The sequence below is a fragment of the Oncorhynchus mykiss genome, chromosome 23, assembly GCF_013265735.2.
Source record: "Oncorhynchus mykiss isolate Arlee chromosome 23, USDA_OmykA_1.1, whole genome shotgun sequence".
NCBI classification, from domain to species: domain Eukaryota; kingdom Metazoa; phylum Chordata; class Actinopteri; order Salmoniformes; family Salmonidae; genus Oncorhynchus; species Oncorhynchus mykiss.
Genome location: NC_048587.1, coordinates 15,070,816 through 15,083,619, shown reverse-complemented (window position 1 = coordinate 15,083,619; position 12,804 = coordinate 15,070,816). Strand labels below are relative to the sequence as shown.

General features: G+C 40.7%; 1 protein-coding gene across 4 annotated transcripts in view; it reads right to left on the bottom strand.

Annotated features, from left to right (window-relative positions):
* Positions 1–12,804, bottom strand: part of LOC110502315 (cilia- and flagella-associated protein 46) — a 98,286-nt gene that overhangs the window by 17,901 nt on the left and 67,581 nt on the right. For all 4 annotated transcript variants that reach the window (XR_002470314.2, XM_021580249.2, XM_021580250.2 and 1 more), the window contains exons 50-51: positions 9,526–9,611; positions 6,295–6,462 (exon numbers count right to left, since the gene is read on the bottom strand). Coding sequence is in view for 3 of the 4 variants with exons in the window: in XM_021580249.2 (XP_021435924.2) it covers positions 6,295–6,462; positions 9,526–9,611 (254 nt within the window). In the remaining variant the exon portion in view is untranslated. The remainder of the gene's footprint in view (positions 1–6,294; positions 6,463–9,525; positions 9,612–12,804) is intronic.

Here is a 12,804-nt window from a genome sequence, read left to right as displayed (position 1 = left end):
CCTAGGCATTGACATCTATCCGTCCTTACAGATCACTACCAATTTTAATAGTGTTCATAAACCAGTAGAGTCAGATCTACAAAGATGGTCTCAATGCACAAATTCAAACTCTTTTCAGACATGCACGTACATCATTAAGCTGAACATACTTCCTCTGATAAACTTTTACAGCTCTATGATTCTCCTTTCACAGCCACTGGGATATTGGAAGAAACTGCACCCTTTGATTTCCAAATTTATATGGAAGGGAAAGTGCCCTTGGATCAAAATGTCCACTTTATAAAGACGGAAGTGTTCTGGAGGCCAAAATCTCCCCAATCTTAAATTATGTTTCTGGGCCTTTATTCTGTGCCCACAATATGTGTGGTTTAACGCCAAAGTACAGGGGTTCCTCCGTTAAAAATTGCGAGCTTACACCACGGGACTTAGAGGTAATTTGTGGTTTAGTACGGTACCCTGCGTCACCACTTCATTGCTCCAGACCAGAGCAAAGGGGAGTTAGAGCACTGATTATGCTTTTGGGTCCAAATGGGTCTCTGACAATGAATGGGTGACATAAACCTAAATAGAAACTGATAATTGTGCAAGACTTTGTATTACTTACTAAAACTGTTGTTACACTAAGGTTTTTATTATTTTATTTTGGTCTTACTGTAGTAGTGTAGCCCACTCCTGACCGGTCAAGTTATACAGCGCCTGAGTGGCGCAACAGTCCAAGACACTGCATAGCAGTGCAAGCTGTGTTGCTACAGATGCTGGTTCAATACCTCCTTGACTGGGAGACCCATGAGATGATTGTAGGTTTTTGGTTTCTCTCCCTCTAAAAACAGAACTAAATCATTCTAAATAACAAATTGGCAAATTGGCAATGTACTACTGTTTAACGATGAGTCTTCACTGAACTTAACATACAGGCAGAGAAGGATCTGGCTTGCCGGCCTAACAACAGCCAAGAGAATGGTTGCCTTACAATGCCAAGCCCCACACACTCTGCCACATTAGCAATGGATTTATTTATTCATGGACATAGCTCAATTTGAACTGTCAATCTCTCAACTGCATGGTGCAAAACTACAACACTTGGCAGTATAAAATCATTACTTTATATACATGTACTTAAGTAAGCAGGTCCTGTGAGTGAGATGGGAAGGAGGGTGGGGGGGATAGATACATGTGTAATGTCTGCTGGTGTGTGTGTGCTTCTGTTTTATAGTTTGTCTTGTCAACCAATAAATTATAAAACCTCATGAAAAAAATAAATATTAAAAAAGTGTAATGACATTCAACAATTGTCATTAGGCCTACACTATTGTAGTCTGAAATAATTATTGAGTCTTGCTGACAAATGGATCTTTAAAAAAACAAAAAACAAGTAATAAAGTTATTTATACTTAAATAAGTATTTTCTTGTCCATTATTACATTTTCGTGGTGAGTTGTGTACCCTTCAGGCTACAGTAAACATTGTCCTTCACTCAACAATGGCTGTCATTCAGGATCTATTTGTTCAAAATGCCTCTAATACATTTCTTATTCCATTGAATTGGATTATACTCAAATCAATGACGTTAGAACGAAGCAGCCCTATTGATAAATTTCCTCTGCAACGACAATGGTGTTATTGCCAGAGATGCCAGAGACTTTGAGCCCAGGAGCTACAAAGAGATGAGTGACTCAAGATCTTGACGATCAGAATCTGCTTGCTGTCTAACAAACTGCTTGTCTGAAAATGTGTCCTGGACTGACAACACATGAAATTAAATTCAATATTTCACATCCAAAACTGTAAACATACAGTATGCAGTATTACGAATTTGTGACTAACCTTGAACATCCTAATCTCCCTACTGTCACATCTAAGGCAATCTAAAACAAATTTCAATGTAATTTCATGGATGGAATAACATGTATTATTTTGGGAGAAATAAATGTAAAAACAACATTTCATGCCCTTCCATAACCCTATAGCCCTATTTGGTAAAAGTCCAAGTCCATATTATGGTAAAAACAGCTCAAATAAGCTAAGAGAAATGACAGTCAGTCAATCTGGAAAACACATGAAGGTCAGTCAATCTGGAAAATTGTGCAGTCGCAAAAACCATCAAGCACTACGGTGAAACTGGCTCTCATGAGGGCTGCCACAGGAAACGAAGACCTAGAGTTACCTCTGCTGCAGAGGATAAGTTCATTAGAGTTACCAGGCTCAGAAATTGCAGCCCAAATAAGTGCTACACAGAGTTCAAGTAACAGACACATTTCAACATCAACTGTTCAGAGGAGACTACGTGAATCAGGCCTTCATGGTTGAATTCCTGAAAAGAAACCACTACTAAAGGACACCAATAAGAAGAAGAAGAAGAAATGTGAGATTTTTGGTTCCAACCGCCGTGTCTTTGTGAGACGCAGAGTAGCTGAACGGATGATCTCCACATGTTCCCACTGTGAAGCATGGAGGAGGAGGTGTGATGGTGTTTTGCTGGTGACACTGTCTGTGATTTATTTAGAATTTAAAAGCACACTTAACCAGCATGGCTACCACAGCATTCTGCAGCGATACGCCAACCCATCTGGTTTAAAGGCTATTTGACCAAGAAGGAAAGTGATGGAGTGCTGCATCAGATGACCTGGCTTCCACAATCACCTAACCTCAACCCAATTGATATGGTTTGGGATGAGTCATGAAGCTGGTTGAGAGAATCTGAAGAGTGTGCAAAGCTGTCATCAAGGAAAAGGGTGGCTACTTTGAAGAATCTCAAATATATAATATATTTGGATTTGTTTAATTCTTCTTTCGTTACAACATAGTTTTGATGTCTTCACTATTATTCTACAATGTAGAAAATAGTAAAAATAAAGAAAACCCTTGAATGTCTGTCCAATCTTTAGACTGGTACTCTATGTAAGAGCATCATGATCTATGTGCAGTACATACCTTATTGGATAGACACTGCAGCTTTCTAATAAAATATATTGATTGAACACTATCTGACACTTATTTCATTGCATCCTCAAGAATGTGAGGCTCACATTTCTCTGCGTCATTATCAGAATTACCTTCCCAGATATAAATGTAAGTTCACTTGTCATGTGAATTTTACAACCAAATTACAAATTAATTTGGATACGCAGACCATGTTGGGAAAGAATAGAGCAGAGGTACTCAAATACTTTTTGAGAAGGTCCGGTCACACAAATTTCCTAGGCGACAAAGGTCCGGATGGATATTGTAATTTATCCGCATCGTAACAATGACTACCGCCCTGTAGCACTCACATCTGTAATGTAGTGCTTTGAAAGGCTGGTCATGGCATTCATAATCCTGGACACCCTGGACCCACTCCAACTTGCATACCACCCCAACAGATCCACAGACGATGCAATCTCAATGGCACTCCACTCTGCCGTCTCCCACCAACAAAAGTGAGAGTGAGAAAGTTACAGACGCAGACCTATATCATACCCCTCCCCCCAAAATGCTAACCTCCCCTGTTATTGTAATGTTGAGAGGTTGGCATATCTTGGGGTATGATATTTGGTGCTTCTAACTCATCATTACTCACGATTCAGTCAGAACTAAACGTAACCATGGTAGGTAGTATCCACATTAATGTAGAAGTGTTTAAAAATATATAATATTCTTATTTACAATAACAGTGACTTCAGTGACGTTTGTAGAGTCACAAGCTTGATGTAATTATTGCGCGCTAGGAATATTAATACACATACAGTGCATTCGGAAAGTATACAGACCCCTTTACTTTTTCCATGTTTTGTTACGTTACAGCCTTATTCTAATATATATATTTTTTTAAATACATATGATTTTTTTGAAATAACGTATTTACATAATATACAGACCCTTTGCGATGAGAATTGAAATTAAGCTCAGGTGTATCTTGTTTCCATTGATTATCCTTGAGATGTTACTACAACTTCATTGGAGTCCACCTGCTGTAAATTAATTTTATTGGACATGATTTGGAAAGGCACACAGCTATCTAAATAAGGTCCCACAGTTGACAGTGCATGTCAGATCAAAAACCAAGCCGTGAGGTCGAAGGAATTGTCCTTGGAGCTCCGAGACAGGATTGTGTCGAGGCACAGATCTGGGGAAGGGTACCAAAACATAAAGGTCCCCAAGAACACTGTGGCCTCCATCATTCTTATATGGAAGAAGTTTGGAACCACCAAGACTCTTCCAAGAGCAGGCCACCCAGCCAAACTGAGTAATCGGGGGAGAAGGACCTTGAGCGGTGACAAAGAACCCGAAAGTCACTCTGACAGAGCTCCAGAGTACCTCTGTGGAGATGGGACAACTATCTCTGCAGCACTCCACCGTTCAGGCCTTTATGCTAAGAGTGGCCAGACAGAAGCCACTCCTCAGTAAAAGGCACATGACAGCCCGTTTAGAGTTAGCAAAAAGCACCTAAAGGACTCTCAGACCATGAGAAACAAGATTCTCGGGTCTGATAAAACCAAGTTTGAACTCTTTGGCCTCAATGCCAAGCGTCACGACTAGCGGAAACCTGGCACGATCCCTACGGTGAAGCATGGAGGTGCAGCATCATGCTGTGGGGATGTTTTTCAGAGGCAGGGACTGGGAGACTAATCAGGATTGAGGCAAAGGTGAATAGAGCAAAGTACAGAGAGATCCTAGATGAAAACCTGCTGCAGAGCGCTCAGGACCTCAGACTGGGGCGAAGGTTCACCTTCTAACAGGACAACGATCCTACGCACACAGCCACGACAATGCAGGAGTGGCTTCGGGGACAAGTCTCTGAATGGCCTTCTGTGGCCCAGCCAGAGCCCAGACTTAAACCCGATCAAACATCTCTAGAGAGACCTGAAAATAGCTGTGCAGCGATGCTCCACATCCAACCTGACAGCACTTGAACGGATCTGCAGAAAATAATGAAAAAAACTCCCCAAATACAGGTGTGCCAAGCTTGTAGCGTTATATCCAAGAAGACTCAAGGCAGCCAAAGATGATTCAACAAAGTACTGAGTAAAGGGTCTGAATACTTATGTAAATGTAATATTTTATTTACTAAAATGTCCCACCCTTAAGTTGCTGCCATACTGTTGATTATTATTGATCCTGCCCGCCACTTTCGCCTAATATTTATTTTTATTTGTATTAGTTATACTATTTTGACATTGATTGCTGCACTTTGGGTAAAGCTTGCAAGGCATTTCACTGTACTTGTGCATGCGATAAAACTTCCACTTGACACTGTTCACAACCCTCTTTTTGGCGGAGAGAACATTTTGCCGCTTTAAAGATTATTTCCTGCAATTCTACACATTTTGCCATGTCTTATGTGTGTTCATATGATATCTGAGTGACTCCAACATTACAACCAAATCAAATAGGGGCCTCAGCAGAGAATCTGGCTATGATAACTACAAGGTTTAGATAGCTGGTTAGCTTAACTTACCTAGCTAAAAAAAATGGGCTTGTTGATTTCAATAATTGCTTCGATTGCATTCTTTTATTACAGTAAGTTTCACTCAACAGTAAGTTTAAAGCCCAACTGTGTTTATTAACACATTGTAGGTCTGGATCAGGACTATTATAGTCTGCCTATTGAGTATGGCTGGAATGAAGGGTTGTAGCCATGCAAACACTGTCAAAGTAATTCCAACTGAGGTTTAAAGAGATTATAGTGTGGGAGAGGGTGTTAATCCTGCCCAAACAAATTATGTCATGAAAACATCATTAGTATTCCAGAAAGTTTAACGAAGCTTTGCCAATTGGATAGAGGGGTAAGAATAGATGAAATGCTTGTAGAGTACAAAACCCTCTGGGCGGACTTAGATGCTAATTTGCACTTGCAAAGTCTGCAAGTTGTCTAATTTATGCATGTGTGATGAACTACCTTAAATAATGTTTTTGTTAAAGTTAGACTCAACTAAATGACGTTGCCACGAGCAGCACCGGAGATATTGAAATGAGCAAGAGGCAACACTTCGCTCGCACACCGTCACACACAGTTTCTCTGCGCATGTTCACAGATTTGTGTCACTCTGTTAACAGTGTGGAAGCCAGGGCACCAAAACTGCGGACAAGTTGACCCTCGCGCTTCAATGCTCTCAGTTGTTGCAGAAACTGACTGACTATGCTGTTTACTTTCTGCATCTACGTCATATTGCTGAGTCTTCCTTTAATACTACTAGTGTGGGCATGCTAATGAAAATTTGCTGTGTTTTGAAATGAAATAGAATGAAAACTGTACTTGCAACTAAGCACTCCATTTGTGTGTGTGTGTGTGTGTATGTGTGTGTAACCCCTCACCTGGTTCCTCTCTCTGCAGGCGAGTGTGGAGGAGTTGCAGTGAGAAGTCACGAGATACAGAGCTCAGCCCCTCTTCTTGCAGGATTGCCAACGCTTCCAGAGGTAGTTCCATGAGCATCCAGTCAGCCAGGAGCACGACATACTCCCCAAGCTCTGCAGGAGACCCCACTGTTCACACAAACAGACACAGATAAAGGTGAGCACACACACCTGCACACACAGTGTACAAACGTCAATACAATATGCTCAGCTTGCTGTGAAAATGTTTATAATTGTGTATATATAGTAATTTTGTTGCTTTTGATCACAAAAGCCATACAACATACTTTATTACAGAGTACAAAACATTAGAAACACCTACTCTTTCCATGACATAGACTGACCAGGTGAAACTATGTGAAAGCCATGATCCCTTATTGATGTCATTTGTTAAGTCCACTTCAAATCAGTGTAGATGAAGGGGAGGAGACAGGTTAAAGAAGGATTTTTAAGCCCTGAGACATTTGATGGTGTATGTGTGCTATTCAGCGGGTGAATGGGCAAGACAAAAAATGCAAGTGCCTTTGGACAGGTTATGGTAGTAGGTGCCAGGAGCATGGGTTTGAGTGTGTCAAGAACTGTAACGCTGCTGGGCTTTTCACACTCAACAGTTTCCCGTGTGTATCAAGAATGGTCAACACCCAAAAGACATGTGGGAAGCACTGGCGTCAACATGGGCCAGCATCCCTGTGGAACGCTTTCAACACCTTGTAGATGAATTGAGGCTGTTCTGAGGGCATAAGGGGGTGCCCTCAGAACAGCGGCAGTCACGAGCCATGAAGTCAAATTCCATGTGACCGTTCGGTCACTGTAATTAGGCTTCTCCAAGCACTGATGCTGCTGATGGTCATTAGTAGCATACCAAACTTGCTAACTCACTTGTGAATGATATAACTTATCACTTGTGTATCATGCCCAGGTTGTGTGCAGTAAGTCAAGAAACAGAGCATTCCTTTTTTTGCGAATTTTTCCAATTATAGTCACACACCTCATGTAGCCTAGCCCAAGGTTTATATCACAACAAAAGTGGCCAAATAACTTCTTAAATTTAAGCACATTAATGCACTTTACAACAGGTGTGGAGCCTAACTGGCATATATAAGCAGCGCATGAGTTTCAAATTTTGGGAAGATAATTTTCACCATAAAAATGCACCTTTTTATGCATAATTACATTTGCGGTCACTTTTGAGAATGGTGTTTTTCCCGCTAATTGATTGCATTTTGGAACATTTGTGCTTATAGCCTACTGCCGTGTGCACATTCCTGCGCTTATAATGTGAAGAAAAAGCCTAAGAGTTTATCAACATTTTAAGCTAATCGTTCTGATCTGTTGCATTAGCCTCATTGCTTAATTATTTTTTTGGGATGCTAGTGGTTATACTGTATTCATTTGGGATCTATCGCATCCCACAACTGTCCCAGACTATGTTTGGAATATTTCTTTCTCGAACAGAATAGGTCAACTTTTGTACTATGAGGCATTGTAGATTGACATAGCAGTCCGTTAGACCTACTCATCATGCTGGTCGCCGAAAAGCCTGCGAGAAAGACCTGATCACCACGGACAGACATTGGCTAATAAGAATTGAGCTGAGAGACCCATGTGAGTGAGAGGTGCTTCTTCGGAGCACGTAGCCGGGAGAAGGGAACTATAATTATTATATTCAGCCCAAGGGCATAACGGCCCGTTGGCCGCAAAAGGCATGGATTTTTTTTAGGGGCATTACGGCCACACAAAGGGGATGCAGTCGGGAAAATCGAGGCAATATCAAGTGTTGCGAATAAGAGACTGATGAAATGTGTGCAACTTGCGCAAATAACAACAGAGCTCATGCCTTTCATGCAACTTTTTTCAAATCATCATTAGAGTCATATCATGCAGCCTTAGAATGTATTAAAAATACAAACGTTGGGCTATATGTTTTGATCACAACTAAAGTTACATACATTTTTATTTATTTTACCTTTATTTAACTAGGCAAGTCAGTTAAGAACAAATTCTTATTTTCAATGATGGCCTAGGAACAGTGGGTTAACTGTCTGTTCAGGGGCAGAACGACAGATTTGTACCTTGTCAGCTCGTGTGTTTGAACTTGCAACCTTCCGGTGCAACGATCTAACCACTAGGCTACCCTGTCACCCCATGAAGCATATAGGAGGACCTGTTTCTTTGTTAACAGCTCAACACAGAATAGCCACGTGCGCGCACTCCCTCAGAAATCACTGAGAAAATATCCTATCTATTTCATCCAGCTATGTTAAATTGCATTCTTCATACTATAAAATAATGCCATGGAATTCTAAGCAAATCTTGTCTGCTAAATAAACTAGTGAAGCCCACAGCCATATGACATAGCCAGATCAGGATCAAACATAAGGGCAAGGAGTATGCTATTCTGTTCTTCTGAAATATACATTTTCTTCAAATCAGGTTTCTTTAGACCCGTCTAAAATACATAATGGATTCATTGTGATTGTGTAGGGTATGGATTTATTAGACTTTTTAAAATGTAGCTGTTCCAAAAGGTCTGCATCAGTGGCTTGTAGTCTATACGTGGAAGCCAGGAGATGCTAAAATGTGTTTATGTTAATTACCAGTCAATTACCGTGAGACCGGCAGTTATCTGCTTGACAATCACCGGCTGACAAAATGTCATGACCGCCACAGCCCTAGGTGCAACTCAATATTAGAAAGGCGATCCCAATGTTTTGTACACTCAGCGCATACTTATACATGTAATGGTGCGAGGGAAAATCCAAAGTACAAATCACCATCTGAAATGGGTCTCTTAAGCCCTGGTCCAGTTAGCTATTTGGTAAGTTATATTTTCCATTACACTATGGCTGTACTGTATCTCGCACTAGAGTAAATATTTGAACATATATATTTCAGGTAGTATTGTGTTTAGGGAATTAAATACCATTTGCCTTTTGTGTAAAAACATGCTGATGTGGCTCCACTGTACATCATTTGGTCAATAAACAAACTGGTATAACAAAAATCAAAAGAAATGGGAGATGGAGGGGGAATTACTAAACTTAAACTAATCTAAGTAAATCCAGCTGTGGGGCTAATCACAAGCAATGAGCAGGTACAGTACAGTACACATCAAGCACTCTCCGGATTCTGAACATCAGTTCCCTGATCCTTACACTGTATATATCCGTTTCTGGGACAAGCAATACACACCCGCTAGACCTTTATCTAGGCCTGCTTTCTCCTCCTTGTCTTTGGGCCGGATGCACTCCGGGATGGATATTGATGGCGTCTGGTGCCTGAGTGAAATAGATAAGGACAGGGAGGATCAGTAGGGATACAGTGGAGACCTGGTCCAGACATGAGAAAATTAATGTACAAGGCCCAGAGAAGCACAAGGAGGCGGAGAACACAGAGGAAAGTCACAGCTGACACCTAACTCGACAAATAGACAGACTGATGCATGCGGACACATACAGTTGAAGTCGGAAGTTTACATACACTTAGGTTGGAGTCCTAAAAACTTGTTTTCAACCACTCCACAAATGTCTTGTTAACAAACTATAGTTTTGGCAAGTCGGCTAGGACATCTACTTTGTGCATGACACAAGTCATTTTTCCAACTAATGTTTACAGACAGATTATTTCACTTATAATTCACTGTATCACAATTCCAGTGGGTCAGACGTTTACATACACTAAGTTGACTGTGCCTTTAAACAGCTTGGAAAATTCCATAAAATTATGTCATGGCTTTTGAAGCTTCTGATAGGCTAATTGACATAATTAGAATTTGAGTCATTTTTTTTTTTTTTTTTTACCTTTATTTAACTAGGCAAGTCAGTTAAGAACAAATTCTTATTTTCAATGACAGCCTAGGAACAGTGGGTTAACTGCCTGTTCAGGGGCAGAACGACAGATTTGTAGCTTGTCAGCTCGGGGGTTTGAACTTGCAACCTCCCGGTTACTAGTCCAACACTCAAACCACTAGGCTACCCTGTATGTATTTCAAGGTCTACCTTCAAACTCAGTGCCTCTTTCCTTGAATTCATGGGAAAATCAAAATAAATCAGCCAAGACCTCAGGAAAAAAATTGTAGATCCCCACAACTCTGGTTCATCCTTGGGAGCAATTTCCAAACACCTGAAGGTACCACGTTCATCTGTACAAACAATAGTACGCAAGTATAAACACCATAGGACCACGCAGCCGTCATACCGCTCAGGAGGGACAAAATAGATGGCATCACGAGGCAGGAAAATTATGTGGATATATTGAAGTAACATCTCAAGACATCAGTCGGGAAGTTAAAGCTTGGTTGCAAATGGGTCTTCCAAATGGACAATGACCCCAAGCATACTTCCAAAGTTGTGGCAAAATGGCTAAAGGACAACAAAGTCAAGGTATTGGAGTGCCATCACAAAGCCCTGACCTCAATCCCATAGAAAATTTGTGGGCAGAACTGAAAAAGCGTGTGCGAGCAAGGAGGCCTACAAACCTGACTCAGTTACACCATCTCTGTCAGGAGGAATGGGCCAAAATTTACCCAACTTTATTGTGGGAAGCTTGTGGAAGGCTACTCGAAGTTCAACAAGTTCAACAATTTAAAGGCAATGCTACCAAATATTAATTGAGTGTATGTAAACTTCTGACCCAATGGGAATGTGATGAAAGAAATCAAATCTGAAATAAATCATTCTCTCTACTATTATTTTGACATTTCACATTCTTAAAATAAAGTGGAGATCCTAACTGACCTAAAACGTGATTTTTAATGTCAGGAATTGTGAAAAACTGAGTTTAAATATATTTGGCTAAGGTGTATGTAAACTTCCGACTTCAACTGTACATGCACAAAGAAACCATACTCCCACACAAACATACACACCAGTGGAGGCTGGTAGGAGGAGCTCCCCCGGGTTAGGGTTTGGCAGGGGAAGGTCGTCATTGTAAATAAGAATTTGTTCTTAACTGACTTGCCTAGTTAAATCAAATTAAAATAAATACTTTGCACAAGTTGACTCCAGGTATTAACTTAAAGTAGCTATAAATATAAAAATGTATTGAAAAACTTAAAATAAATTGTTATGATGGTATTGAAAAACCATCCCGTGGCTTTTTCCAAATACCCCGGTATACGGTATACAGTTAAGAAATAAGACCCTGGGGGGGTGGGGGGTGTGGTATATGGACAATATAGTTTGACTTATTAGAGCAGTAAACCCCTAAACCTAACAACGTAATTAGAGCAGTAAAAATAAATGCTTTGTCATACCCGTGGCATACGGTCTGATATACCATGGCTGTCAGCCTATCAGCATTCAGGGCTCGAACCACCCAGTTTATAATATACGATATACCGCCCCAGTATATGGACAATATACCACGGCTAAGGGCTGTTCTTACGCATGACGCAACGCAGAGTGCCTGGATACAGCCCTTAGCTGTGGTATATTGGCCATATACCACAAACGCTGAGGTGCCTTTTTACTATTATAAACTGGTTACCAACGTAATTAGAGCAGTAAAAATAAATGCTGTGTCATACCCGTGGCATACGGTCTGATATACCATGGCTGTCAGCCTATCAGCATTCAGGGATCGAACCACCCAGTTTATAATATACGATATACCGCCCCAGTCTAACCATTAACCTAACCCTATCCTTAACCCTAAACCCCTAAACCTAACCCAAATGTTTTTAAATTACATTTTTTCACTTTTTCTCCACAATTTCGTGATAACGATCTTGTCTCATCGCTGCAACTCCCCAACGGGCTCGGGAGATGCGAAGGTCGAGTCAAGCGTCCTCCGAAACATTACCCGCCAAGAAGCGCTTCTTAACACTCGCTCGCTTAAACCGGAAGCCAGCTGCACCAATGTGTCGGATGAAACACAGAATGTCCCTTGTTTTACTATCCGTGTGAGGATTTCTGGTCCCCGCAAGGATAGTAAAACCAAACAAACACACAGAGAGAGAGAGAAAAAGATCACAGGCCACACTGACACAAAGTCTCGCAATGTGAATGTCTAGCTGATACAACACATGAATAAGTCAGACATGATGAACTAGACCTGGGAAGGTAAACAGAAAATAATCAACACTGACCATACCGATCATAGCATATACTAGAGAAGTTTGAAATGAAATAAGTTTGCTAATATGGGTGATGTTAATGGGAGAATTGATGGCTACAACCATCAAATTGCTAGTAGTAGTTTAAAGGATACAAAACAACTTTAAAAAGTGTTGCACTTTAATGTTGTAGTCTTATCGTTAATGCATTAATTCAGGCAATTTATTGCAATATTGCCCATATCGCCCAGCTCTATGATGAACTGTAGACCAAATCAACTGCATTGGAGTTTTCTTATTCAATCTTTCCTTATTCAAGCTCTGCCTCAAGGGCAAAAACAATGTGATTAGTTGAGTGGTTCAGCCAAGAAAAGAGGCTGGTCATGTTTAGGTACAGTAAGTTCCCAATCGGTTAA